At 35.2% G+C, this 24,472-nt stretch overlaps 2 protein-coding genes across 2 annotated transcripts in view; one reads left to right on the top strand and one right to left on the bottom strand.

Annotated features, from left to right (window-relative positions):
* The first annotated feature begins 247 nt into the window (after positions 1-247).
* On the top strand, positions 248-13,518 carry LOC130417408 (solute carrier family 12 member 3-like). The gene is made up of 26 exons (XM_056742975.1): positions 248-565; positions 662-805; positions 898-973; positions 1,217-1,312; positions 1,859-1,998; positions 2,086-2,196; positions 2,345-2,456; positions 2,750-2,880; positions 3,200-3,284; positions 3,807-3,964; positions 5,935-6,042; positions 6,157-6,280; positions 6,778-6,879; positions 7,043-7,198; positions 7,284-7,383; positions 7,469-7,580; positions 7,651-7,773; positions 9,993-10,099; positions 10,195-10,277; positions 11,099-11,164; positions 11,254-11,358; positions 11,486-11,597; positions 11,777-11,863; positions 12,927-13,047; positions 13,137-13,204; positions 13,380-13,518. The coding sequence occupies exons 1-26, from the start codon at positions 248-250 to the stop codon at positions 13,516-13,518; spliced, it is 3,084 nt and encodes a 1,027-aa protein (XP_056598953.1).
* A 2,020-nt stretch (positions 13,519-15,538) lies between these two features.
* slc12a10.3 (solute carrier family 12 member 10, tandem duplicate 3) overlaps positions 15,539-24,472 on the bottom strand; it is a 53,343-nt gene continuing 44,409 nt past the window's right edge. The window contains exons 21-26 of the mRNA XM_056742968.1: positions 23,222-23,320; positions 21,563-21,674; positions 21,378-21,464; positions 21,157-21,289; positions 20,848-20,915; positions 15,539-15,760 (exon numbers count right to left, since the gene is read on the bottom strand). Of these exons, the coding sequence (XP_056598946.1) occupies positions 15,622-15,760; positions 20,848-20,915; positions 21,157-21,289; positions 21,378-21,464; positions 21,563-21,674; positions 23,222-23,320 (638 nt within the window). The 3' untranslated portion in view covers positions 15,539-15,621. The remainder of the gene's footprint in view (positions 15,761-20,847; positions 20,916-21,156; positions 21,290-21,377; positions 21,465-21,562; positions 21,675-23,221; positions 23,321-24,472) is intronic.

Raw genomic sequence — 24,472 nt, 5'->3', positions numbered from 1 at the left:
GAAAGCATAATTTTTGTAAGGAATATTTACCTCACCTTTGGTTTAAAAAATGTTTTCTTGGAGTATAGATTTGTATATTTATTGGAGCAATTTTTTTTTTCTTTCTTTGAAGATTTATTTTGATTTGCTGGTTTTTGGTGTGTTGGTCTGAGCTAAGATGCCTCTTTAGGTTCAGAGTTTCACACCTCTGTTAAGCATTATCCTTCTTCACAGGGAAAGTGTTTTTTCAGGACTTACCGACGTGCAAATGGGTCACCGGATCTCTAAACACAGACAGGGAGGCACAGGCATCTCTTCCTCAGGTAACTTTTCAATGAGTGAAGACACGTTACCCCAGCATTCTACGTACAACACCAGCCCTGAGTCAGGTATTACCAAGGAAATGCCAGTTGATGGGATTCGAAGAACATCAGATGTCCAGGACTCAAGACAGGACAATAGACGACATTCCATATACAGCACTAAGGATGCTATGCCTCATCTTGAGTTTTATGCCAATGCAACTGCCACAGGTCGCATCAGACGCAGCAGGCCATCACTGGAGACTCTTCGTATGGCTTTTGATGTATGCTGATGTATTTTAAGACATTCCTATGATGACTTAAAACAGTATGTACCTACATCTTGTTAATACATTTGTATCAATTATCATTTGATTTAGAATAGAGAATGTGGCAGGAACATAAGCGAGTCAGGTTCAGGCAGTCTTTCAGTGATGAACGAAATGGAAAATAGGTCAGACGAAGGTGGAGCTGAAGGAACGACATATCAACCAGTGCGCTTCGGATGGGTCACTGGGGTTTTGGTGAGACACGTGACCAAATTTCCATACTACGTGCAACAACCTGCATGCAGAAAGATGCAAACGTGAAGATATATACTGCTTCTGTGTTTTAGATTCGCTGTATGTTGAATATATGGGGAGTCATTTTGTTCCTACGATTGTCCTGGATCACATCTCAAGCAGGAATCAGTGAGTAGAAACATAAACAATATAATATTTTTTTAACTAATGTGTCAATAAAAGGATTTGTTTTTCACACATACTCCTTTTAGTTGAAAAGTTTGTCTTTGTCATATAATAAATCACAGACTAAGTTTTTCAGAACTTACTGTATCTTTTCAGAAGTGTTATCTATTTTGGATATATCTTTGAGGAATCTTTCCATATAATGTCAATAGTCAATATGTTCAATTCTCTTTTCATTCCTTTTAGTTCTTACATGGGTTATAATTTTCATGTCGGTCCTTGTGACCTCAGTAACCGCATTATCTGTGTCTGCCATTTCTACCAACGGGAGAGTATCCTCTGGTGAGTTACTTGGCAAAATAATGCCATCAAGCTAATCCATTTGTCTTGCTTAGGATATATAATCGTAGTCACTAAGGCCTGACTCTGATAATTGCTCTTCAATGAGAAGGAGAACTTTTCAACATATTCAAAAGAGTCCAAATCCTTTACATTCTGTCAAGTAGCCTTTATCAACCATTCAGAGAAACACAACAGCAAGTGCATAGCAATAATATTGGCAAATTATCTTCTACATTGCACAGTTATACTTACAACTACATGTTGCACTTTCATATTCAGTATTCTATTATTGTGTACTTTATACTGTGTTTTTATAATTTTTATATATTGTGTACCTTCTGAAATTTCCTCTTGGTACATAATGTATTTGAATGTGTCTAAGTATCCACAGAACTAGAATTTCATTGTAGTGCAACCGAGTGTTCCCTACATGTGAAAATAAACTCTGGAATCTTGAATGTATACCACTACAAAACAGCGTATCGCAATAAGCTGCTTGCACAAATAACCTGTGGGATTGTATTTTATCATCTCTCTACCCATTAGGGGGGGCATATTTCATGATCTCTCGCACCCTGGGTCCTGAGTTGGGAGGCCCTATTGGTCTTGTGTTTTCATTCGCCAATGCACTTGCTTGTGCACTCAACACAGTGGGATTTGCAGAGACTGTCAGAGATCTTCTAATTGTAAGAACGATTGAAATGAACAGTGGTTTGCTTGTTTTGTTGTGCAATTGAATTACATTTTTTTGTCTTTATAACATGATGCAACAGGAATATAATACACAAATTGTGGATCCAGTCAATGATGTCCGAATCATAGGGTCCATTACAGCCACATTGCTTCTTCTCGTCTCAATGGCTGGAATGGAATGGGAATCAAAGGTATATTTTGGGAATAAAACATGCATTTTACATTACTGTGACTGTCACGTAAAATGTTTGTTATGCAACATAAACATGGATTTGGAAAGTTTTAGGAATAATTTTTTTTTGGTTATTTAATGTATTTTTCATTACTTCTATCTGACAGGCTCAAATCCTATTTTTCTTGGTGCTAATGGTATCCTTCATCAACTATTTTGTTGGCACTGTTATTCCAGCGACTCCCAAGAAACAGTCAATGGGTTTCTTTAGCTACCGCAGTGAGTGTAAACCATTTAAGTGTGCTTTGTAGCTTTAAGCATGTGTTACATTTCATTTGTATTTCGTAAAAGGTTTTTTAATGGTGTGATACAAAAGTATAAGCACCACTGTCTAAACATTCATTTAATCTGTCTATTCTCAAAAACACGAAAATAACTGTCCACAACAAGAACAAACGCAAGTGTGTAAACATGCATACGTGGCATTAACTATTTTGTCTATTTGCCCTGTTTAAATCTGACCCAGTATCTTGTTTCACAAAAATCTACTGAGAACAGTTTGTTTTTTCTAGGTGAGATTTTCTTGGAGAACCTGTTTCCAGACTGGAGAGGGCCAGATGGTAGCTTTTTCGGAATGTTTGCTATATTCTTTCCATCTGCCATTGGAATTCTTGCTGGAGCCAACATTTCAGGAGATCTGAAAGTAAAAATAACATACTAGTTTTTGTCAACTTGACTACTGTATATATATTAAAAAAATTTGTATGCAAGATGAGTAGAAAGTCTAGACCAGTAAGTTATACAAATCTGAATGGTCTATTAGTATCAAATGGTTCCTACCTCATGAAACCTCCATAGCTAAGGGGCTGACAAATCTAAAAAGTTATATAAATATGTATAAATGATTTAGTCATTGTTGAATCTAATTCTCCCAAATAACACATTTTACAAATAAAAATATGTTGCTTAACCCATAACAAACAACAATGTGTTAATCAAATATTATCAAATCATATTTTTAGGAACCAGAGGTTGCTATCCCAAAAGGAACATTAATGGCCATATTCTGCACCACTTTAAGCTATTTAGCCATATCATCGTCTGTGGGTGCGTATTTAATTCACACATTCAACATAATCTGATGTTTTTTTTTACCCAAGCCGTTGTGAAACAGAGTTACGACACTTGCATAGACGTCCATTGAAAGAATGGAAGTAACTCTTATCATAGTTCCAAACTATCGACACTGCACTGAAGCACATTCATTTAAGTGTTTCCCAAACACATTTGCTGTACATTTGATGAAATAAAAACATGTTTATACATTTTAACGAGTTGGTAGACAAATCCTATATTCATAGATCTTATATTAAGATTACTCCCCAGACAAAATGCTGCTATAAATGTAGTTAATGTACTATTCAGTGTACAGATTACCTTACACATTTGGACCTTTTTCATTTTGAATTTGTTTTTCACACTGTCCTTCATCACATGATATGTAATATTTAGTATCCATGATAAGTGTTAAGATTCAGTGTTATGCACATTTTCTCCTTTTGTCTTCCTGTATTTCATTTCAATTTTCATTTCATTATTTTTACATTCCACCTCCTTTTTATTCCACAGGAGCATGCGTTGCGCGCGATGCGTCTGGCAACATGAATGACAGCTTGCTGTTGAACTTTACTGAAGACTGTTATGGTCTGGGCTGTAGTCTTGGCTGGAACTTTACAAAATGTGAGAAAAGTCTTGACTGCTCCTATGGCCTGGCCAACAACTTCCAGGTGGGGCTCTTCAGTTTTAATAGATCTATTTCATTAGCTTTTTCAAAGCTCACGAGGGATGTTCTTTTATGTTTTATTTCATTATTAACTTTTGTTTCAGATGTTTCTAAAAAGTTTTATAAGGGTCTAAGAGTTCTAAGGTTAAGTCAAAAGAGATAATTATTTACAATGAGTAAAAGTTTAAAGCAATTCAAATACATGTGGATGGCATAGGTCAAATAAATAGTATTTTATTACAGCTTTGATGAAGTGTTGCACAACCAGAAATTATTTAAATTGTCATGTGATTTGCTAGAAGTACATTTTCAAAGGAAAATACTGAATATAATCTCTCTAAATATAATTAAAACATTTGATTAATGTAGTTGTTGTGCTGTAATTCTACATATAGTTAATGTAGTAATATAGTGATGTAATGCTGATGTAAAAACAGTTTAGTACTACTAGCATTTTATCTACTGCACTGAAAAAAATATTCTTGAGGATTCGGAAATATTACCCATGCAAATCAGTTAAATTTTACTTACATATACTAGGTAACAAAGTAAACTATATGTAAACTTCCTGAATCTACTACAAATCTGAATCTACTCAAATCATTAATTGCTTTTATTAACCAAATAACAAATTTCTACAAAACCCCTTTTTGACAATGAACACAAGATTGATTTGATGTCACTATTATTGTGATCCTTTAGTTGATCTCTAGACTCTTGCAGGGAGCTAACTTATTTCCCTTTTATCAATCGCAGCGTTTCATGTGCCTCACTTCTGTGTTGCCTACAAAAGAGTTTGTTGCAGTAGTATAATACATTTTTTTTATTTAAGTGTTATTTAAAGAGTTTACTGGTTTGACAAAGATTCTACAATGAAATGACAAAAATAAAAGTTACCACGACATGTGCCATGTAGAAATGTGTGTGTTTTGATTACACTTAGAGATCAACATTAATCATACACACCTCAACAATGGTGATAATCTTCAAACTAGCTCAGGGAGCTGGGAGTCATGAATGAGTTTAGTATTATGATGTTACCCACCATGCATAGCAGCATGAAGCTTTCTTTTGTTGATTGTCACCATTGTTGAGTTTCATACACTGATTCTTCATGTGTCTGGGCATCTGTGTGATTCAGCAGTTTGGAACCTCTCAAAATCACTTATGATGTACGCTGCAGGACCAAAGCTTTTGACCAAATATTAAATATGGTTATATCTAAATAGTATCTAAACTGTCAGATATGATCGAGTCTTAATGTGTAATAGTGTGCATTTCTGTGGCTCAGTGGTAAGAGTATGGCACTAGTAACACCAAGGTCATGGGTTCAATCCCAAGGAGTTGCACATACTCAGATACAAAGCGTAGTATATTGCAATCTAACGGTCAAGAGATCAACTAAAGTGAACACTGATCACAATAATGGTGACATCAAATTAATCATGTTCATTGTCACAAAGGGGTTTTGTAGACATTTGTTATTTGATAAAAAAAAGCAATTGATGTGATCTCCTGTTTCTGACCATTTTTAGGTAAATTCAAGCTTCTCTGTATAAGTCATATTTATTGTTTAATTATTCAATATATTTTTCATTCATAATAAGTAGATGAACTATTGTTGGTTATGTAAACTAATTTTACTCCATTTTTAATAGTAATTCGTATTGAGAAATATAAGGTAGACTTTATCTAATTTCTTTTAGTGTGTCATGACTCATATCTGATAAATTTAGGTACTCTTTACTTAAAAACAAAGAATAAAATCTACTCAATCTAATTGAGTGGAAATCCTTGCCTCAATTTTATTGAGTAGATTCAGGAAGTTTGCATATAGTTTACTTTACTACCTAGTATATGTAAGTAAAATTTAACTGATTTGCATGGGTAATGTTTAGTAACCCTCAAGAATAATTTTTTTCAGTGTGGATAATAAATCCACTGGTTTTAACAATTTATTTTATTTTTTGCCAGGTGCTGATCCAAGTCTCTGGGTTTGGACCATTGATCTATGCTGGGATATTTGCAGCCACTTTGTCATCTGCCCTTGCATTCCTTGTCTCCGCACCCAAAATTTTCCAGGTAAAATGCTACACCCACAGCAGATACTTGGTAATGTGTAACTTGATCAACAAATTCAAACTCATCCAATCACATTCAAAGATAAAAAACGTTTCTCATTCATTCTTGGTACAGTGTCTCTGTAAGGACAATATCTACCCGTACATTGGCTTCTTTGCAAAGGGTTATGGAAAAAACAATGAGCCCTTGCGTGCCTATGTGTTATGTTACTTCATTGCCCTGGGCTTCATTTTGATTGGTAAGTCAAAGAAATATATACTTACATACTTGACCATAATTATTTATATTGTGTAAACATTTAATTTGGTAAATATTTCCCAAAGTAATTATTAAATGTCACCTTTTGTTTAAGCACATAGCATAACATCTAAGCTGATACAGTTGGTCATTTCTGACAACATGCCCAAGTGGCCAACAGAACTGTATTTAACAAGTAAAAAGTCATAATGCAGTATACAGTATAAAACATTTGTTACAAACTGCCTTTAAAAAAGTGTAAATGTTACGCTGGAAGGCTGATAAAACTAAAGATGACAAAGAAAAACCCTGTCCTATAAAAGTTTCACCCACAATTTATGTTCAGTGCATCATTAAATCATTGTGAAATTGCACTTGATAAAAGAGAAAACAATGGAATTAAAAACTATCCTAACATGATTGCAGAATACTTTAATACCACTGTACTTACAATTTTAATTCAGTTTACATTTTCAATTTTGTGTCTCTTCTCGGCAGCTGAACTGAATACCATTGCTCCTCTTATCTCCAACTTTTTCCTCTGTGCTTACGCTCTTATCAACTTTAGCTGCTTTCACGCTTCTATCACTAACTCCCCCGGTGAGTTATAAAAGAATTCTTGTGATAATATGTTTAGTTACAACCCAACACCGTTTATCATTGTACATTTTTGCATAACATGCTTTCGTGTAAATACTTGTTATTCACTACAAACAATAAATTTTAAAAATCACAGTCTTATATACTACCTTGCTTACTTTAGGATGGAGGCCATTGTTTCGGTATTACAGTCCCTGGGTTGCTCTGTTTGGGGCTGTTATTTCTGTCATACTGATGTTCTTGCTCACTTGGTGGGCAGCTCTCATCACATTTGGTATACTCATCTTTTTGTTTGGTTATGTGGCTTATAAGAAACCAGGTAATGTGTTGTTCCATTTTCCATCAAGCTGTAAGATTGCTGTGCTCTTGTAGTGATGTTCTCTGGATGGTTTTTGTTTCTCTAGAGGTAAACTGGGGCTCGTCTGTCCAGGCAGGCACCTACAACATGGCTCTGTCTTACTCATTGTCTCTCATAAGGGTTGAAGACCATGTAAAAAATTATAGGTCAGATAGAAAAGATGTTAAAAATTGCTTCCAGATATCAACTATTTGCTTATCTGATCCCGCTCGGTTTGTTTTCATTCATTAGGCCTCAGTGTATGGTTCTGACTGGTCCCCCAACTACACGTCCAGCATTGGTGGACTTTGTGGGATCTTTCACTAAGAATGTCAGTCTGATGATCTGTGGTAACATTCTTTGGGTGAGCAGTGTATTTGATTTATTTTGATAGTCCTTTTTCTTGGATATGGCGCATAATATTTTTTTTTCAGGGGGAGGAAAAAACAGCTAATAAAGCTAATATGGTGAAATGGCTTAATCAGAGGAAAGTTCCATCTTTCTACACAGCACTCAAGGCAGACAGTCTAAGAGAAGGAACACAACACCTTCTGCAGGTTTCTATTTATTTTATGTTTCTAAGAGAATACCCCATGTACAGTATAATAATCAAGTTACATTTGCATGGATGCTACTTTTCAATTTGTTTGGTCTTCCAAAAAAATTATATTGTGCCATTTGGACAACAAGACTGCTCGTGACACTTGACCCCTTCTAACGGATTCTGTGACGTCATGCAACTAATGTGTTGTCATTGTGGCATACTTTTTACAGTAAAGTCATTAATGTTTTCAATGAATATTAGCGAATAGACAAGCTAACAAAATGAATTACGATTTGGAAAATCATTTAAATTTATTTAAACATAACAACATTTTTTTTCTGCTCGATATCAAAAGTTGCTGCAGCACCCTCAGCCCCCCTAGTTGGGGGGATCGCGAGGCCCCGAGGGCGGGATTGCCTTTTTTATTTTTAGAAATAGCGAATGTAATCAATAAGTTTAACAACATAGACAAATATTAGTTAAGTAAAAATTTAAAGTATGCAAATAAAAAGCCATCAACCTTGGGAATTTCCTCCCACTTGATCATGACCCCTGAGGTGATTACATCACATTGACGACATAACAAGCTTATTGGGTTAGGTGCAGAAAGTCCATTTACAGCACCACGTTAAACAGTCCCATGTGTACGCAGATTATTTTTCAGGCTTTAAGTTTAGGATATTCTTATTTGTCGAAATGTAACGTTTATTAATATCGAGCAAATGACAACACAGGGAAGGCCAGCAGAAGAGGGCGGCGAAGCCAGTGTCCTCAGGTACGAAAAGAGGCACATCCATCAGCACTCAAATTAGTTTGATGAAATTCGTCTATCTGTAGTCATAGTTCATAGTTTATGTATAACAAGAAAACTAATGAGTAAATAACTATAATATTATGATAGACTGTGCTCTTGAGTGTTGTCATTATGCAAGTTTGTGTAGACCATTTGCACACAACGTTTGTATGGTTTAACCACCTCCAAAGATAGTGGGGGTCTTGAGTCACTGGCTCTATTATTTTTGGGGGTCTCGGGCAGAAAAGTTTGGGAACCCCTGCATTAGAGTGCTGCAAATTAATGCAATATGTTGCATACAGTGGCATGAGAAAGTTTTGGAACCCCTTGCAGAAAATATGTAAATGTGAATAATTTTCATAAAATAAGAGAGATCATACAAAATGCATACATATACATTTAGTACTGTCCTTCAGATCCAACAGAAGATACTTGCATGTTTCACGGAAGACACACTGGGATGAGTTCAAATATGCAAAGGCGCTGGGAAACTGAAGACTCTGCAGGACCCGGAGGATTTTTCTGAAAAACAGTGTTCGGTTATTTAACTGTTCAGAACAAAGAAGAGACTCATGAACAAGCATCGCAGCATAAAAGAAACATTCATAGGTCATCCAGGTAACCACACAAAGGATTAGGAACCAAAGATTCCAAAACTTTTGAACGGGGTCATTTTAATAATTTCAGCAAATCTTATGTCCTGTGGACTATTTGTAAAAAATATAATATAATATTATAATAATAATATAATATAAGTAAAATATCTTAGTCAGGACAGAACTAAATAAAATATATCATACATTTTGTATGATCTCTCTTATTTTCAATTCAATTCAAGTTTATTTATATTGCGCTTTTCACAATGTGAATTGTTCCAAAGGACCTTTACAGGAGCAAATAAGAAAATCATAGAAAGGTAAAACACAGCACAGTGCATGGTGTTTATAGAACAAGCAAGATCATTCTAATAAATAATATTTAATAACTAAATATTTAATAAATGCAGTCTCCCGGTGAGCAAGCCAACACTGCCCTGCTGTGGCGAGGAACCCAAAGTCCAATGATAGATTAATGAAGAAAACAAAAAACCTTAGGAGAAACCAGGCTTAGCCGGGTGGGCCAGATCCCCTCTGATGTATAATAGCTGCACTCAGTGACCACGACCAAACGTCACCGAGCAAACTTCCACGAAGAAGAAAAACTTTGAACATGCCACTGTAGGCACAACACTGCATTCTGATTTATATCCATCCATTTATGCAAAAGATGATTCATTTTTGGGTGTATTTTTACACTTGATGAAGCTGTCAGTTTACATGTTTGTTACATATTTGTTAGTTCATTTGTAAGTCACTTTGGATAAAATCATCTGCTGAATGACTAAATGTAAATGTAAATATTTGCGTACCACATTTTCTATTCTAATTTCCCCATTAAAGGCCTGCGGCTTGGGAAAGTTACAGCCTAATGTACTTGTGATGGGTTTCAAAACAAACTGGCAGCAGAGCCCACCTCATGGAATAGATGACTATATCAAAACCATATAGTAAGTGAATACCCTTTAAACTCCTGAATTGAAATTTGTAAAAGCATAAAGCTGTATTAATTCAGCTGATATGATTTGTTTAATTGTGGTCACAGTGATTCTTTTGACTCCAACCATGGTGTCTGTGTTCTACGCATGATGGATGGGCTGGACATTAGAGATGAGTTACAAACTGAGGGTATGTCAGCTACACTAAAGTTGAAGCAATTAAGGACTGTAAATTAAATATATAGGGTTGTGGTTATATAAAAAAATATTTTAAATCTGCAGAGAATTTACTCAAAATCTATTAGGATATAAATAAGGACGAACGCATTAAATTAAACATACATTTTACAAAATAAATAAAAACTACAAAGTGTATGGAAGCAACAAATCTATATGATTTTGCGTGAAACTGCACTATTAAACTAAACATTTTGCTTTTAAAATAAGGACCCTCGGTTTTATGCACGGAAATGATAAAATCAGCAATGAGCAATTCAGTTGATTGAAATAATTAGACTGCTTAAAACTACATATGTGTCAGGGTAGTGATACACAGGGATTCAAAAGCAGATACAATAAGTTTATTGTGAGTAGACACAGGCAGATGCACTTTAAGGCACAGAAGAGTCTTGAACTGGTAACAGCAGGCAGATGTGTACTGGTGAGAGTCGGCAGATCACAGATGAACTGCCGGCAGGGAAATCCAGAGTACTAAATGGGGAAAAACTAATAAGCACCAGGTGTAAAAACTAAGAGTAACAAGGGAATGATAGGTGGAAGCTAGCGGGGCACATTAACACGCAGACAGAGAGCACGTGGATCTGTCAAACCATACCATGTGCTCGGGACATTCACACTAACAAAAGATATGTGTTAACCCCTGGACCCCAGCAATATGATAACACTTAACTGAAACTTGTTAAAAGTTAATATTTGTTACTTAAAGTGTGACACTATTTTGTACAGTATGTATAAAAGAATTCAAGTACTGCTTTTGTTGTTATCTGACAGTAAACCTGACCTTTGAGGCAGATGAAGCCATTGACCCTGAACAGCAAAATTCAGATGCCAATTTAGGTAATTAAACTAAATGAAAAAGTCTTTGTTCTTCACACTGTCTAGATTCTATCGACTGTTCTCTCTTTCTTCTAATTCTGTATTATTAGACATTGATAACACAAAGAACATCGCAAACGATCAAATAAAAACAGTGTTTCAAACCACACAAGGGAAGAAGACCATTGATATATACTGGATCTCTGATGATGGAGGTAAGAAACTGAAAACTTTTTGCACATACTTTGTTGTAATCTGTGTCTTTATGATTTGAGTCATGGTTGGTTTAAAGTACTCGACTGGAGTCCATCAGATATTTATCTTTGCTTTTCTCTTTCTCAGGTCTGACCCTTTTAGTACCATATCTGTTAACAAGAAGGAAATGCTGGAGACGCAGCAAAGTCAGAGTGTTTATCACTGGAAAACCGCAAACAATGGAGAAAGATCGCAAAGAGTGAGTTTATATTGAAAAGAGACTTAATAAAAATATATGTCATTAGTATATAGTAAATGAAACATTTTAATTAAATAAATTCATACAATAATTGTGCAAACTAGTCATGAAAATTACATTTTCTTAGGGCCAAAATCCACAAAAAACTGGAGTTGAGTGACATTTGTTAATTTTCACAGAATGATGACTCTGCTGCAGCATTTCCGTTTAAATGTTCACGATGTTATTGTTATGACAGACAGCGAACAACCACCATTTGCTAAAAAGTAAGTGATGACAAACGTTTATAAACCATTCACATAGGATTCTGAATAAAGTGAGGCATTATGGGGATATCTGGTGACCAGTAAAGATATCTTCAATGCACTTGGTTGTGTGTTGGAGGACGACAGATTAACTCCCTAAATTGTCATATCACAATGATGCAACATTATGTGGCCACAAGATCATGTCGTTGAGGGTACATAATTCTGACACAAACAAAATGCTGAGTTATATTCATGACATGGCTAAAACGAATATTATCGTTTGTTTAAGATGTAAGGCAATGTTTTTTTTGAGAAATGTTGTTCTTTTTATAGGTCAATAATTTGAATGCATATTGTCATGGTGTCACACTGAAAACATAAAAAAGGTTAATTGTCTTTGTTGTCACAATTTCCTTTAAAGGAAAAGGCAAACAACAGATACTAATACAAATCACATTATTTTCTAGGAATTAAAGCATAGAAAAAGAATCAACAAATTTTATCCATGAGCTTAACAAAATACAATCTGCATGCACTATATCTACTCTAAGATTTATTTACATATTTTGACATAAAGGTTAAGGGATGTTAAATGTTATTTAATAATGTCATAATAAGCTTATTGCTCCTTTATAAGAATGGGGAGACTTTTATTTGATTGATGCTTGTAAAAGGTACGTCAAGAATAGGATTTTCTCCTCTTCGCACAGGATCTCATGGCCATGGTATAAGGATGTTCCACCCTTGACACTAACTAATTGAACCAACATACCTTTGTGCCCAGTCTACTTTAATTTCAAATGTAAAGCAGTCCATCCATCCATCCATCCATTTTCATCCGCTTATCCTGGGCCGGGTCGCGGGGGCAGCAGTCTAAGCAGGGATGCCTGAGCTGAGCTCCTCCCGAGTGACTGAGCTTCTCACCCTATCAGCCACCCAGCCACCCTGCGGAGAAAGCTCATTTCGGCCGCCTGTATCCGGGATCTTGTCCTTTCGGTCATGACCCACAATCTACGTTCCTACTCTCACCTATGGTCTACGGTCATGTAAAGCAGTTATTAATATAAATATTTTTTTGTAGCATAAGACGCTTTGAGGACACTATCATCCCCTTTACTGTGAGCGAAGGACAGGTGGATGAGGAGATAAAGTCGTGTCCATGGAAAGTTACGGACAAAGAAAACACTGCTTTGAGAATCAAGGTGTGTGTTTTTGTCTTTGGCATTAAGGTCTTGGTACAGTTAAATCAAACATGGCTTTTTGTTTTCTTTTACTTTTTCTACTTGGATAGTCCGAGAGAAAAGTGAGACTAAATGAGATCATAAGGAGGAATTCTAAGCATGCTGCGCTGATTCTAGTGTGAGTATTTACTGTAACTCCTAAATCATTACCATTGTTTAAACAGGATGTCTGTCAGTATGTAACTTATACAGAAACAAAGCAAAATCAGATAATATTTGGGTCTCATGAATCAATAGAATATGAAGAAAAATATTGTTGTTGATAATAAATGAATGTCTGTGTTTTTATATAGGTCTCTCCCCGTTCCCCAGTCTGATTGTCCTAGTTCTCTCTATATGGCCTGGCTGGAAACACTGAGCTGGCGTCTACACTGTCCAGTCCTCCTCATAAGAGGAAACCAGCAAAATGTCATGACATTTTACTGTCAATAAAACACCTAAAATTACTATCATATACCAAATTATTTACCTATTATGTGGACATTAATGTCTCAAAAATTTTAGAACATCATTGAAGTATATCGCAGAGATGATAAACTTTGCATTTAACCAAGTGGTCTCTCAAGATATTTTTTACTATATACTGTAGTTTCTATTCTAAGTTTACATTAAGTGTGTTCTCCCCTACAGCACTATATATTTTTTATTAAACCCTAACAAGTTCTCTCACAATTTGAAAGTGTGCCTTCAAAAGAGTCAGAAATGTCTTTAAATGGAATAAAACTTTGATATTTTTTTACACTGTAAGACCTTACCAGACATTTTTACAGTAATATATTGATGCTATTGCATTAGTTATTTACAACAGTGCTGTCACAATATATACACAAAAAATGTATTTTGTTTTTATAAATTCCCTGTGATTTATTTTGTAAAGCACATTGGTCAACTGCTGTTGTCTGAAATAGTGCTATAGAAATAAATTTACATTAACCACTGCATTAGTCAGTGATATCACACAGAGATATCAGCAATGCAAATATGAATAACAGCAATCCACATGTAAATCTCAACAATGCAGTGACAATCAACTGAAATGCTTCAACCTACAATGCATGCTGGGGACATTACGCTGAATTGTTCTCATTGCTTAATCATTCCACTTAGTGCCGATCCATGCCAGCCGGTACGTAAATGGGTTCATTTTTCATCGCAGGGTTGATAACGGAAACGTTTGTGTTTAATTCTCCTCTGGTGACATCTTGACAGATTTAACATGCTCATTTGTTATTTACAGTTGATGTTGTGACTTTAGTGATTTAATAGATTCTTCAACTGTCATTGCAGTATAATTTACTTGTATGTTACTGTAAAATGGCAGGTAAGGTCTAACAATGTAGCCATTGTAAATTTAGCCAGTGTAAAGCAACACTAAGATTTTAGAATTTTGAGAGAAAGTTTATGGTAAAGGGTTGAAGTTGCACGTAAATTGATCATGTAAAATCAGTGTAAATTCTCAATTTTAAAAATCATTTTAAGTTTTAAAGGAATTCAATGACACATAAAACCACACACTAAGATTTAATGCCATCTTTGTATTTATTTCACATTTATTACATTCTATACATTTTGGTTCTTTATTTTTTATTATTGTTTGTATACTTATGCTTGCTGTACCTAAAAAGAATCAATAAAACTGAATCATCCTTCATTGCATTTCATTACTTTTCACATTGAAAGCAGATCAACAAAACCTGTTCTTAATAAACATAATAATATATTATTTATCCACAGTTACAGTTCCTAAAAGTAAAGCATTTATTTATTATTCTTATTAATCATTTTCCTAAATAATTCCTTATTTTTACCATGAAGTTAAGATCAAAATATAAATTGTATTCCTCCACCATTCTAAGTCCTGAATTTGTCATATTTATAATCATGTATCTTTCATTAATTACCCAGTCAGGAGGACCCAGAAACTTGGTCAGGCGTAATGTTCAAACAACTGCATAGTAAGCCGAATCTGTCATTTACCTGTTTAGGTGTTAAATATTATACATAATATTATATTAATATTAATATTTAAAACTTTAGGGGCACTTGAGTGAAATGCTTCTCTAGACCATGCAAACCTTTTGATCGAGGGTTGTGTTTGAAATGTTTGAAACTAATTCTGTAGACAAGAACAAAATTGTGAAACATATTAATTTCTTTCATTAAAAAAACATAATTGTTTTTAATTACAACAGTTTTATCATGGATGACTTTAAGAGCCCAGAATAGATGGTGAGACTTTAAGAAGCCGTTGGTTTTCTTTTTTTACTAATTTTAGGCAAAGGGGGTCTACACTACAATGAAAATACAAAGACAAAAAAGTATTTAGGATTTTTAAAAAATAACTCTTAAAGTTCCATTTGCATTACACAATGAAGAAGTGACCCTAAACTTTTGAATGGTATGTGTGTGTGGTTATCATCCACAAGCACAGACAAAACCAATCCAGTGTTCAAAGAAGTGTGTTAGCTTTATATTGTTTCCACAGATTGTCCATTAAGAGTGAGAGAAACTTTCAGTGCAGTTTGTGTGTGTGCTTTACTGGCAGTAGAATGTCATGACGTTTTCTTGATTTCCCCGAACAAGCAGGACAGGACAGTGAATGCCAAAGCTCAACGCGTCCAACCAAGCCATATAGAGGGAACTGGGGCAATTAACATCAGGGACTGGCATGGAGCTGTAAAACACATGAATTAAAAAAAAGTAAAAAATAGTAATAAAAATAAGACTTATTGTTTCCTGAATCAAATAATAACACTGTAAAAATCACTGCAAAATGGCGAGTGTGAATTGCATTGAAGGTAATTTTTTTTCAAGGAAGTAGCTTGCCAGAAAATACAATGAATTTACACCACTCAAAGACCTTGAGAATTAGTTTTCGAATCTATATCTCACCAGAGAAAAGAACGTCACAAACATTAATTGACAATTAACAGAAGTTTATTTCTTGATGTTTTATTTAGTCACCATTATGCTGATAAATTTTTGTTTTAGTTTTACTCTTGAACCTTAGTAATGTTTACTTTATCTGGCTGCTTTTAATGTGTATTAGTTAAACAAATGTACTCATTTACACAAAAGATCCATGAAAATGGAAAAATGTTCATCAGATTTTATTGACTATTAACACTTTGACTATACATTTTTTTTGTTTGTTTGATTTGGCAATTTATATGACATTTTTAAGAAAATTTAGAACATTTCTTTAAACTAAACTCACCCTTACCTACACAGACATCACAAGTTATCATATGAATCTCAAAAATGGTGACTCTCAACAAACAAAATCAGATTAACGGATGAACTCTCAACATCAAAAAACTAGCCACAACAGTTCTATCAAAACAATAGCAAATATAAATGAAGATAACTGTAGTCGATTCACCTGCATATTTTTTCATGCTGCAATGCAATGCAATGATAAGTGTTGTACCATGTTGGTTCCCAGCATCCATTTCAATATGAAACTTTTCCAAGAATTTTCACCATTGTTGAGATTCCTACACTGAATTCTGATGTCTGATGATAAATTGGAACATAAAAGAAGGCCGGGTGGAGATCTTTCTGACGAGCCCGGGTTTGTCCCGCTGCGACCTTGGCGGCCGGAGTTATAAACTATCGAAAGTCCCTGGCGGGACAGCGAGAACACTGCGTCCGGAGAAAAAGCTTTTTTTTCCAGATCTACAATCTCCAGCGCCCAGACATCAGTTTCACTCATCGCATGGGGTTCATGTCCGGCATCTTTAAGTGCTGGGACGGCTCCATATATCAGTTTCAAACGATCTTTATATCCACCGTTTATATTACATTCATCACCCAAATGCAGTGAACAAACAAACACCTGAACTTTGCAAACATATGCTCTCTCTCTCTCTCTCCTGCACACAGGTGAAAGTGACGTCTGCGCATGCTCCTTCTCCTGCTCTCTTGTGGATGTGCCGCGTAATTTTCCGGTATAATTGTCCAATAAGGGACTAAGAAAAATTGTTACAAAACTGTTAGTGTTTATATAATTCTCACTCAGAGTGTTTAAAAGTAACACTAAAGCAGAGTTAAAGTTAATGAGACAATTAATGTGATTAATGAAGTGATGATTGATCATTAATGATGAACACAATCACTAAAGAAAACATAAACAAGAAGAAGTCACCCTTATATTGCTAAAAGTTATAGCTAAAATAAAATATACAACTTTTGTCACCATTGTTGAGATTCATATAGCGATTCTTCATGTCTAATTGTTTCAAACAGTGGTATTTTTTTTTTAATCTATTAAGAGTGTACTTTCATTATAAAATATATCCCTGTGGTGCTGTATCTCAGAGTCAGGAACTCGAAATAAAGTCTGAAAATTATAAAGACACCTACATTCAGCTTAAGAAAGACATAACTGTATCAAATACCATAAATAAGTGGACAATAATATAAAGCTTTGTTTTGCTGTTATACATGTGCATTATTAACACACTATTACAGCTAACCAAAAATGTATTAAATAATTAACAATGATAAGAGCATAACTAAAGGAAGCAGGGTGATTTCTTATTTTTCATGTTTTCTTCATTGACTGTGCAGGTGTTCATCAATAATCATCAATAATCACTTCATTAATCATCTTAATTAGCTCATTAACTTAACTCTGCTTCATTGTTACTTTTTAACACTCTAAGTGAGAAGTATATAAACACTAACAGTGTTCATTTAACACTGGAGGTTTTGCAGTGTACCTTAGATCACGACGAACTGTCTAAAATCATTAGATCATCTAAATCAACAACATGCATGCTAGACCCGATACCTACAAAACTACTGAAAGAGATGCTCCCAGAAATTATAGATCCTATATCTCTGAAATAATGACATGTGCCTAAAGAATATAAGGGGGCTGTTATAAGGCCCTTGTCAAAAAAACCTGACCCTTGAGAACTAGGGAATTACAGGCCTATATCGAATCTACCTTTCATATCTAAAGTTCTGGAAAAAGTAGTTAAACTCAATTATGCCCCTTCCTCTAAAGGAACGACATCAATTAAGAATTCTAGTCTGGATTTAGAGCACATCACAGTACAGAGACTGCTTTGATCGTAGTTACAAATGATCTGCTTTTTTCGTCTGACCGAGGTTGAATTTCGTTTTTGGTGCTGCTCAGTGGTGTAGTCGTAACAAAAAAAGTGGTGTACTATACTATACAACGATAACCCCAACCACACATGGCCAAAAGACAAAAGTTTGTTTGATTTGATTTCTAGTAATATATGACAATTATTTCAGTTAAATATTTATTAATTATTCTTCGCTTATGGTTTGAATATGAAGTTATAGAATTGGAATAAAACATTGTGTAAACAACAGGTCTATGCCAATACTGTCGACCACAATAAAATCATTTTTACAAAGCATCATATCTTTGTAACGCATCACATACAAGAATACGTTAAAACATATGCAAGAATTTACAGATTAGACTTTGTCATGACTGCGATCTCTGTGTCAATACTTGTTAATAATTTAAGGGGAAGATATTAATGTATGAAGTTAAGGTTGTGGTAAACACAGACTACATTATTTTAAATGTAGAATAAACGTAACAAGTAGGTTCACAATGATTTTAATAGGAACGGATAATACATAGAAAATCTAAAGATTCTGACTTTAAACAGTAGGGCTATGTAAGTGCTTTGTTTCATTTCATCATGTGTCGTTTAAAGAAAGCTAGTATTAAACGTTGTGACAGATACCAGAGATTTGCGATGCACTGCAATATTGTAAAGAGATATAGCAGCGCAAAAGAACCCTGTGAATTAAGTGTCAATGCCAAATGAGAGTAGCCACTGTCGGTGAGCGCCCTTTAAACCAGCTTTGACTAAAAGTGAGCAATTTTATCAATATTAGCTGATGGCTTCAGCGGGTCTCTTTCAGTCATTGACGGGATGAGCTCCTCGCAGGCGAGTTGCCAACACTGAAGATGATGCGCTTGGCGTGGTTGTCGGTGGTGGGTGTGGGAATATGTTTTTATATCATGACATTTATTACAGTGTTTTGATTATCATTTTATTAAATGTTTTTATTATTATGCTTTTATAACAAAGAGTTGTTAGTTTAAATAAGATTTTATACTGTCATAGATGTGAAACAGCTATATGCCTATTGATGTGCTTCGCAACAGGAATGTGTGTGAAAGAGGAGGCCAGCCTGAGGTGGAGGCAGGGGAGTTAAGATGAGAGCAACTGATAAAATAACTTCTCCTACAATCCACAGCAGAAGCAGAGAGTCCCTTATGCTGGAATGCGTACTCAGTTCAACAAACACAAACACATGTACTATGATAGATGATAAGAGTGCCAGAGATGGGGGATCTAATATGCTGCTCCGCAGAAACTACAGAGATACTGGGTGGGGGGTGTTGTGTATGTTCTTTTCCAGAAATTATGCAGGAAAAGAAGTCAGTGATTGGAGGAGAGGAGACAAAGAAGACTTCTGGGATTGGTGGAGGCAGGGGGGATCCCGGCCCCCGGCAGAAGAGAGATCGGCGTGAAATAACAATAAATGCTGTGACCATGTGCTGTGGGGGTTGTTGTTCCTGGGAAGGACAGAGGAGTGTTGTCCAGCAACCCAGCGCTGTATTTTTGTTAATCTGATTAATAAACCTCAGTTTGATTAGAAATCGCCTTTCTCCAATTTTTGGACATGCAGGACATTTTTTAAAGTCCAACATGGGCCGCAATAAATTTTGTGAATTTTCTTAAGAAATGCACCAATTGTATGAATGAATTGTGAACGCGATACGGTTAAAGGAAAAGCAACCACAAAAGCAGCTTGGATATGTTAAGCAGGAGAACAAGAGGGTATACGCTAATATAGATCTTTAGAAGTCGTTATACGCAAACAGCGGTGTGGAAAAAGTAAGCATACGGCGTATGCGTGCGTATGGCCCCGACTACACCAGTGGTGCTGCTAGACCTTAGTGCTGCATTCGACACCATTGACCACAGCACACTCCTACATAGACTCAAACATTTTGTCGGCATTAACGGAATAGGATTGAAATGGTTGAGTCTTATTTATCTGACCGTTTTCAATTTGTAGCAATAAACAATGAGATGTCACGCAAATCGCAAGTCCAGTACGGTGTACCATAGGGCTCGGTCTTAGGGTCTCTGCTCTTTGCATTATACATCCTTCATCTAAGAGATAAAATAAAGCGACACCGAATTGTGTCCACCCATGTGTGTGTGTCTATGTTGATTTTTGTAAGTATGTGTGCATTTTGTGTGTGGAGCGTTTGTCTGTCTTTTGTGTTTTCACCTTTTTCTTGTTTTAACAGGTATATAACTTTAGTTTATTTGCTTATAGGCAATATGTCTCATGTACAGCTGCTGTGTAACAATGAAAATTGCAAAAAGCGCTATATAAATAAAGTTGAGTAAAGTTAAATGAAAACAAACCAACTGCAGGTTGATTTATATTATTGGAAAGCACAATAAAAAAACATGATAACTAAGTTTCCTCATTTTGGAAAAGGACTCTTCATATTGGAGGCTGATTTCCCTTATATTGAAAACCTAGTGTTGTACCTGATTTAGATCATGTTGCCATCTCCAGATTGGATCAGTCGTTTCTGTGTCCATCCGTGATTCTTTTTGTTATCACTTCATTATCTCATTAACATTGAGTGTCACATTTACCACCCTGTGGTATGATCACTAAGCAGTGTTCATTTCATCTTGGCTAACCCATTTGGGGCGTACATGCATCTATACTCACATCACAACCAAAGCAGCATTTAAAGAGTTCTTCTTGATGATTTCATTTAAGCGCACAGTCCTCTCCACCTAAAAATGAAATCAAGTTAAACATATGAAGTATGGATCACGTGCACCAAAACTGATAGGTACAGATAAGCTTTGCCAGGTTTTCTCCAGGGTTATGGTTTCAAAATCTACATACTGGAAAAATATAGATACTTTGAGTACGTTGAAAGTCACCTTTGGACTATGCTTACTTTCAAATGTTAGTATAATCACATTTAACACCTTCAAGAAAGCCAACAGACACAAACAAACAAACACACACCTTGGGTTTAATGGACTCAATGTCTTTGTTTGAAACTTTCCACGGACTTATTCTTTTGAGTTCCTGGATGTCCCCTGAAGTCTTTTCTTCATTCAGCCTGAAGGGGGAAATGCTGTCCTCATATCGCTGCAAACTACAATAATAGAGAGAAAATTGTAAATGTAAATCGTTAAGTTTTCGTTCTATGTGCAAGTCTCATGTTGTTTATACAAGTCTCTTACTTTTTAGCAAGTGGTGTTTTTTCCAAATCTGTTATAACAATAATATCCTCAATTTCCAGACGGAATCTTTTTAACAGCATCTTCATGCTGTAATAGTAAAGAAGAATCAGTTTCTGCATATCAAAACAAGAAACTAATACTAGATCCAATCAAAGAGATGATGATGATCTGAAGGTTTAGCTCACTCTTTTCGGTCTTCCTCAATTGTCTCCTGGTCTCCAAGGAGGAACACTCTGATTTTGCTCTTTTTCCAGCGGTTTCTTCTTGTCAACAAATATGGCAGTAAAAGGGTCAAGCCTGAAAGAAAGAAGTATTAAAGAAACTAAGTTGTCTAGCATGTATCACAGAACAATTAACAAATGCACTATAAAGTATCATGCTAATGTATTCATCATGAGTCTTCCAGTAATTGCAATGTGCTCTTAATTCATACATATCCAAGATAATAAATAACTGCATAACCGATGCCTGACAATGTTTGGGGAATTAACTTAGAATGATGTTTATTTGCACATGCTCAGGAAATAATACAAGTTTGGTACTAAATGCTGGGTTGTAAAACATGAATACATGCATTCAGATTCATGATGAGGATCCACAAGAAGGAATCGCCCATATCAGTGAGTGGAGACATTACAGAGCAAATTGCCCAGTGTTAAATTAACACTGCTGAGTGTATGTATGTGTCCAAACTATAGGGTGTTAAGGTAACACTGAAACAGTGTTGAAGATAATGAGATAATGAAGTGATTAATTAGGTGATGATTGATCATTAACAGACACAATCACTGAAGAAAACATCAATAATAAGAAGTCACCCTGATAGTGTTTAGTGATTCTTTTAGTTGGGCTTTTGATTTTTTATTTCTACAAATTAAAGTTTTTCTCCATTTGAAATATTGTGCTTTATGTGTGTATTTATTACAGCAAAAGCAAAGTATGAAAAGCGAAGTGATTATGTTGGTAATTGGTAAAGAGCATCAACATTATCCTCAAAAGGTTAAGATGATCTTTAGTTTGTCTCTTGACCTTCAGCAGTATCATTTATATGTAATAGAATTCATTTAACATTTAAAGCATTGAAACTGAAACCTAAACAATAAAAGCTCAACAATCAAGTTCATATATTTTCAACTACTAAGCTTTACAACAACATACTAGTGCCATTAAGATAGCAACTCTTACAGAAGAATTAACACGCCCAAGGCTAAGAGCTTAATTAGAGGAAACACTGTTCACCATAATGGTGACCTCAAAATCAACTGTTCATGATTTCTCCAGTGATTGAATTTATTCAAGGTTTTCATCATTAATGATCAATCATCACCTAATTAATCACTTCATTATCTCATTATCTTTAACATTGCTTCAGTGTTACTTTAACATCCTATAGTGTGGACAGATATAGACACCCAGCAATGTTCATTTAACACTGGTCAATTTGCTGTGTACTGTACAAGTAAGACTCAGTAAAAACAAATTGTTTTTATGACTCAATTGTGTTTTTTTCCCGCCTGAACATGTCTTTTCAGGCTTTTCAGAAAATACACCTGTGTGAAAGTTTGGTGTGCACTCTTCTGAATACGAATGGGGAAAGTTATAAAAAAAAAAAAATTATCACACCCTCTGGCATATCTCAGAACACTTTTGTGTGTTGTGTGGAATAATTTTATAAAGCTTTATTGTCTTCTTGAAGCTGGAGAGAAGATATAATGACACCAAACATTGCCATTGTAAGGACAAGGTTTCAACTAAGCAAGCACTATAATTATTCTGCACAAATCTGAATGAGCATTCATTTAAATGGTCTTTTAAGTATCTATGTTCAGTTATCTGTTTCTCACCTCCATCATCAGAGATCCAGTAGACGTCTATGGTCTTCCTCCCCTGTTTTGTCTGAAAAACAGTCCTAACCTGCTCATTGAGATGATCATCAGAAATATCTGTGAAGGAGTCAAAAAAAGACAATCAAACATATTGATAATAAATATGTCATGACCTGTAAATTATTCCTGTGTGATCAAATGACAACAGTTATGCATATGGTGTGGGAATGTGCGAAGAAGGTTTAGCGAAGTTTGCATAAGGATAAAGTAATGCCAACACAACCAGTGGTTATAATCCTAATCATATGTAAAATATGTAAAATCCAAGCAACATTGCCTATTGCTTTTTTGTGATATAATCATGTTAGAACTGTGAATGGCCAGAATAAATTAAGATAGAGCTTCATTCTTAAAGCATGAATAGCAGCTGTAGCTGAATTAGCCAAACCCAGTATAGTGCCCGAGACCGATCATACACGCATTCACACTTTATATTTCTTAAATATAACAATAGCACCCCTCACCCAACCAGCAAGCTAGTGGCCAGGGGTTCTACCCCCAATCTTCAACTAACACCTAGACAGGACCAGATCTCTGGTGACCATAGCAACCCACACCAAACCATCAAGATGATACTATTTTATGACCGAATGTAATGAAGGGAGCTGAACTTTCTTTACTTACTTTGGGGACAGACATACAATCCTAACTACATTTATATGCAAATGTACATATATTCATTTATAACCTTTTCAAGAATTGATGTTCTTGTTGTTATGTCTGTTTTAAACATTAATCCAAAGTATCCGTGAATGTGTGTATAACTACTAGAATTATTAGATTTGTAGTAACCCATTTAACCAAGATGATATGTAGATCATGTTTGGTGTCTATGAGGCGCATTTGTGATTTCTTTAATGCTAATGTTAGTTGTTTGGACTTTTCAAATTAGATTTATCAAACGTATTGAACATCCAATCAGCTTCTACATGCAAAACACCATCTGATAGACAAATCAATTAACTTTCCCTCCAAAGTTGCCCTCTTCTGATTGGATCAGTCAGGTCTGTAGGATGTGATATCCTTAAAGTTTAAAAGAGACCACCAGAAGAGTCTCTTACTTTTTTTTGGGGGGGGGGTTTCGGTTCACGGGGGTTTCGTTCTTTCTCTCCTCTCTCTTCTTGCGTTTTGCATCTCTAAAGGATTGACTAGAAGAAGATGATCATTTCTCTGATCGTTTCCAGCCAAGATCAACTGGAGCCTCAACAA

The sequence above is a fragment of the Triplophysa dalaica genome, chromosome 1 (genome assembly GCF_015846415.1).
Source record: "Triplophysa dalaica isolate WHDGS20190420 chromosome 1, ASM1584641v1, whole genome shotgun sequence".
Classification (NCBI taxonomy): domain Eukaryota; kingdom Metazoa; phylum Chordata; class Actinopteri; order Cypriniformes; family Nemacheilidae; genus Triplophysa; species Triplophysa dalaica.
The sequence above is the reverse complement of the archived record's forward strand: the minus strand, read 5'-3'. Positions and strand labels throughout refer to the sequence as shown.

What these genes read in the sequence shown, in the direction of transcription:
- LOC130417408 (XM_056742975.1), top strand. Translation starts at nt 248, where the DNA reads ATGGGTCACCGGATCTCTAAACACAGACAGGGAGGCACAGGCATCTCT. An exon ending in CCGCACCCAAAATTTTCCAG is followed by an intron (nt 6,043 to 6,156) that starts GTAAAATGCTAC and finishes TTCTTGGTACAG; the next exon opens with TGTCTCTGTAAGGACAATAT. An exon ending in GACCATGTAAAAAATTATAG is followed by an intron (nt 7,384 to 7,468) that starts GTCAGATAGAAA and finishes TTCATTCATTAG; the next exon opens with GCCTCAGTGTATGGTTCTGA.